At 39.0% G+C, this 5716-nt stretch overlaps 2 protein-coding genes across 2 annotated transcripts in view; one reads left to right on the top strand and one right to left on the bottom strand.

Annotated features, from left to right (window-relative positions):
- Positions 1–4346: 4346 nt before the first annotated feature.
- LOC117937245 (suppressor protein SRP40-like) overlaps positions 4347–5716 on the bottom strand; it is a 7499-nt gene continuing 6129 nt past the window's right edge. The window contains exon 3 of the mRNA XM_034861059.1: positions 4347–4358. The gene's annotated coding sequence lies outside the window, so the exon portion shown is untranslated. The remainder of the gene's footprint in view (positions 4359–5716) is intronic.
- Positions 4806–5716, top strand: part of LOC117937132 (putative neutrophil cytosol factor 1C) — a 2853-nt gene continuing 1942 nt past the window's right edge. The window contains exons 1-3 of the mRNA XM_034860847.1: positions 4806–4974; positions 5114–5194; positions 5298–5370. Coding sequence (XP_034716738.1) covers positions 4900–4974; positions 5114–5194; positions 5298–5370 — 229 coding nt within the window. The 5' untranslated portion in view covers positions 4806–4899. The remainder of the gene's footprint in view (positions 4975–5113; positions 5195–5297; positions 5371–5716) is intronic.

Below are 5716 nucleotides of genomic sequence, written 5' to 3'. Positions count from 1 at the left end.
AAGCATTATTTCAACATAAATGAAGACATGTTGGTCATGCATTAAGTTTGTTGTTCATGCATTAAGTAGTTTTGCAATACTCCTTTTCTCTAAGATAAGGTGTTCTGGTACATTGTGTCATAACCCAGCTCTACTAAATGTGTCAGAAGCAGAATTGATGGTTAGGGACGCATCTTGTGTCTGTTTGCAGTTCCTCTTTACAGCCCAACTGTGTTATCTTTGCTCTGCAGGTCCTGAAAAGGTCAGGATCTTTGAGTCACATTCCAACTGAAAGGTAATGATCAAGCGCACAAACATATCCCACCACTGTGACCTAGAGATCCCATCCTTAGTGATGAAGACCAGGGGTGCAAGAGCCAAAGAGCCAGACAAAGTTGGGTGAGAGCTGTGGGAGCTTGATCTCTGTATTTTTTATCTCGAATATTCTACGTAATAGAAAGGATTCACACATCCAAATCGGAGATTCTGACTATTAATTTACTGACCCCTGACACCAGAGCAGGATTTAGCTCCAACAACAGGAAAGGGTGAGAGAGGTGGGGGGATGACACGCAGCAAAGGACCACAGGTCAGATTTGAACCCGTGCAGCTGCAGGACTCGGCCTACGTGGGGCGAACGCTCTTACTGGGCAAGCTGGAGCCCGTCCTGTCCATCATGATATTTAACAAATATGTTTAACCGTTCTGGGATCTGCATGCTAACATTTGCTAAGCAAAAATAACAGCTAAGGCTGATGGGAATGTTCTTAGTTTTGCCGGTTATCTCACAAGGTTTTTTGTTTCATACATTCACTGAACAAAAGCTCAAACGTTTTAATTGTATTTTGGTTGAAATTGCCTTTTTTGACACCCATCTGAAGTTAAATGTTAGAATAGATCATTTCCACATAAAACCTTTTTTCCAGCACAATTGAATTCAGAGACACCGAGTCACCGCACTGACATAACAGCTAAATAGTTAGGTACAAAAAAGAGCCTTTTTACTGTTCATAAAGGAATTTGATTCCTTCAAGGAAGCATGTCTCACACATTTCAATAATCTATTCATAGATTAGTTATGTAATGATTGGCAAGTGTGGCAGACCTCTTACAGGTCATCTCTTTGTAACCTATACTGTACATAAAAAAGGAATTGTATACTTCCTGTAGAAACACATGTGCTCTGTGGGGTAAATGAATACCTGCACCACAATTTAGGCAATCCATTAACTCATTTTCCAAATGTTTCACTTTAAGCTACAAAGGTAACTTCAGGGGGCTAAAAAAAAGTCAGGGAGTTACCAAAGTCAGTAAGATTAATCTATGGGGACATGAATGTCTTTCTAGTATTGTACGTCCTTATAATATACTGTAGTTATTGGGATATTTCAGCCTGGACCAAAAAAACATAATTGACCATTTTCAGTTCTTTGATTACCTATATTCAACTAGTGAGTCGATACCTATAAATAATTAAGAAATTGTATACTTACTGTAGAAATATCTTCCACCCCTGGCACATGGACATGTGCTTTACTTCCCCTCAGATATTGTTTTTTAAAATATTTATAGTGGAAATTGCACAAAACATTGAAAGTGATCCGGGTGCAGAGTCTAATAACATTAGTGACCGCCCCTTGCATGCACACACACACGCACGCGCACACACGCACACACATGCGCGCACAAACACACACACACTCACACAAACAAAAGTTGCTCACCAACCAATTGACGTTGCTGTCACTACAGTCACAACGCTATAGCATAGGGAAAGAATCTGAATAAAAGTTGGAAAAAAACTGTCAAAGGGCAAACTTCACTCATAAACGAAAAATGAAAACATTCTCTGGATTATTTACATGTGTTATAACCCTATAAATCAGAGATTAACCGTTGATGTAAAAAATAACAGAAGGAAGGATGGGAGGGGCTTATTAACAAAGTTATCAGTACAATTTATCAACAAAACAAGCAGAAATGCTGAGAAATGCTGAGCTGAGGTCAACAACAAACAAAGGTGAGCTTGCGACGGTCAGGCAGAGGCCGATCTACAATGAAACAGAACAACAGAGTTATTAAATGACTAAAGCTAAACCTAAACTACTAACAAAGAAAAACGGAGTAAAACCTACTCACATATGCTCTGGGCGGCACTATGAGCCGCACAGAGCCGCTGCAAAATAGCCTCGGAAAGGAACTCTGGAGAGATCTGAGGCGCAGTTAACCATATTACCCATAAATCCAAAAGTTTATCATGCGGACACAAAGAAAGCAGTAAGGTAAAAACAAGCGTGATCAATCGATAGACTATCAACAGACTGACTGGTTGGGATCCGCAACGCAGTCACCCCCAGCAGATATACGCAACTATCATCTCAGTTCTACCAAGTCTCACTCACTGCCTCTTTATTTGCCACAAGGATGTGTTGCCCGATACCCTCCGAAAAGGTTTCTGATGGTAATTCACAATGATGGAACAACATTAAGAATGCACGGAACCCCTGATCCACGCCTGTCAGCACTGGTTAGTCTGACTGTTTGTGTGAAAGAAAAGCACCGCACGACACAAACATAAAAATACAGCCTCCCAGGAACTGTCAAGAAGGGATTCAAACTGGTTCCTTTCCTGATAATTACACCGTAAATATAATGTAGGACAAACATTTGATGTCATAGTGATTTATGTAGCCTATTGTTAATGAGCTGAGCAGACTAGAAATACCTGCCGCTGCCAAGTAGTAGAATTGTTCTGTTTACTGAAGGAATGAACAATGCAGCCCTTTCACAACAACCTTTTGGGACAGTAATTAAATTTCAATGTATTTGCAGTTTTGGCTTGAAAGTTTGGAAAGGGTTTGGATTTTGATGGCAAAATGCATGAAAATGTAAATAAATTGTCCTAAATTCTTTTGATTTGGACATGGACCATAGTATAAGCGGTGTAATGGCCTGAGAGGTGTTTATAATCAGGCATTGTTAGAACCTGGGAGGTCTGAACTGTTTGCTGCACATTGCATAGTTAAATAAAAAAATCCTCAGCAACGCTGTGGAGGAAGGTCTAGCACTACAAGACTGGAATGAACCTGATAGCAGGAAGGTGTGGATGGACAGCAACAATGCGGAGCCAGGAGAGAGCAGAGGAGTGCCACACATACACACACACACACACACAGACAGACAGAAAGCACAAAGGAGGGGGGAAAAACCTGGAGGAACGAGGAAGAACTCCAGGATCATGGACCTGACTGTGACATAACAAGAGTGTTGCTTTAGCAACTTCATCGCTTTGTCACCATTATTGCAACTATGTGGTACAATTTAAAACTCTTAGGAAAAAACTCCAAACTCATCACACTTGTAACACAGCCAGTCTTTCATACAAAACTTGCCATTGTGCATTCATCTGGATTGTAAACGTCTCTCACCGCACAACCATTGTATTTTGTGTACTGTGCACTACATAATGTGATGTCCTTTTGGTTCAGTTGTTTGAGCTACCAGTGAATCCGGCAACAAAACAATGTAAGGTACACATTTCAAATTGCCATGAGAAGTGCTGGATGTAATGTGCTAGAGTAGTGTAAAAGACTATTACATTACAGTTTTCACTTTACGTATAAAAAGTTTTCAATAGAAATAGAAGGTTGGTCTAGGGTTAGCGCTGTAGGCATCTGATCAGGGAAAATCAGATGAATATATGAACTGACTAATCCCAGTTTAAAAACCATTTAATCTAAACACTGAGCCAACTGCACTGGCTCTAAATCCAAACGTTTTTGGGAAATAAACAGTGTTCTGCCCTGTAATGCAACACTGTGAGGCCGTTTATTAAATGGAAGTTATACTTCTAATTTCCTTTTTTCTACTTTTGGGTGCCAAATCTATTTAGTGTCATAAATTATACAGCTTTATCTTTGTTAAAAGTGTGGCAATCATTGAAGGAAATGAGAAATACATCAATTTAGGTGATTCCAAACTTTTGAACGGTAATAGTGGATGTTACACAATGACAGCCTTGGAAAATGTGCATAAATATTGAAATATAATGTATTTGCAACAAAAATGAACCCCCTGCAACTTTGATCACAGCAGTTATGCTAATGCAATCATGTCAGTGGTTCGATTTCTTCAGCTGAGTTACATGTTGTTTTACTTGTCTACAGGATGTGCGTCACACTTTTTCTACATGTTATTAGAACACAATGCCAGCTGCTAATTGCCACCTGTTAGCCTCTCTCTGTACTTTGTCTCCTTTCTTGTTGCACCTGCTTCATTGCATGTTACATTCACATGCAGCATATTATCTTTAAGTTTGTGGGTGTGTGTTTGTGTGTGTGTGTGGAGAGGCTCATACAGTGACATAAATCTGTTTACTCCTTATAATGTACAGATACATTGGGCAATTTTTTCACAAAATAATACCACAAATGCCAACTATACTGAGGGCCGTATGGAAATTTGTTTGCATATTTTCAACTGATCTCATGCAACTATTAACAAACACAACACATGCATTGCCATCAGTGGATTAAAGTGTGAGTGTTGCCTGTTGTTGTAAAACTGAATCCAGCAATGAATTTTATGAATGAGATGGTATTTTCTTCTTTTAAAGGAAATGTGGCATTCACTACATAACAGATGCCTTTTTCAATTCTACATGATCTCTGTGATACTGTTGGGTGTGACAGAAGATCCAGTTACACCTGTCTTACCAGTGACAGTTTTGGCATGCATGCATCCTTTTTCCGGCCCTCAGGTGTTTTTTTTTAATTATATGACTACGCCTCTGTTACATGAAGCCTATATACTTTATAAAAACAGCAGACTCTGATCTGGCAGAGCAGCAGGAGCAGGTCAGCCAGAGACTGAAGGTCAATTAAGCAGCTATTCATCCTGAGAGACACAAACAAGAGCACGATGGCCGGTGAACAACGCTTTGTATTCAGTGCACGCATTATAGGAGCCGTCCACAGGGACACACCAAAACTCAAAGTGAGTTAAGACCTCAGATGTCATGAGTTTTGAGAAGATATTTTAATAGATATTTTAATTGTAAATTATCATTGCTGTATTTGTGTATGTGTGAAACTTCTGGTCTCTCATCCTTTTATTTTGTTCTCTCTCTCCACAGATGTTTATGATATCTGTGTTATGGTCAGATGAGACTGAAGTGATTGTCTACAGGTCCTTTCAAGATTTTAAGAATTTACATGTGAGTAAAAAAAAAAAGAAAGAGAAAAAAATCCCACATTTTTTATTTTAAAGGAATAGCAAATACTAAAAATGTTTTTTTTTTGTTGCTTGTTTCCAAACAGCGGCAGCTGAAAAAGAGGTTCCCTCCCATGAACCCTTTTAGGAGAAAAGACAGAGTGATCCCCAAATTTAAAGGTACGATTATTTCAATTGTGTGTTACAAATTGTATCTAAATGAGAAACTGTGTACCTGCCCCAAATCATCAGAGGAATAACCATCTAAAACCGAAAGGGTTTATTTAACTTGCTTGTCCTCTGGGTTCAATGTTTGCACCCTCAGAGCATCCTTTCACTCTGCATTAGTGCAGTTTCTTTGCTTTATCTTTCTGACTAAATTAAGCGTGTTAACATTTAGAAAAGCCCATAGAAACCATATTTAGCCACTAATAAAGCAAATTCCTTAATAAGTAAAGGTCTTATGTTTATCTTCTTCTCAGCTATTGTACTCATCCTGAAAGCTTTTTCCTCTCCTCTCTCCAGG

The sequence above is a fragment of the Etheostoma cragini genome, chromosome 21, assembly GCF_013103735.1.
Source record: "Etheostoma cragini isolate CJK2018 chromosome 21, CSU_Ecrag_1.0, whole genome shotgun sequence".
In the NCBI taxonomy this organism is placed as follows: Eukaryota; Metazoa; Chordata; class Actinopteri; order Perciformes; family Percidae; genus Etheostoma; species Etheostoma cragini.
Note: the sequence above shows the minus strand (reverse complement) of the source record. Positions and strands in the feature narration are given on the sequence as shown.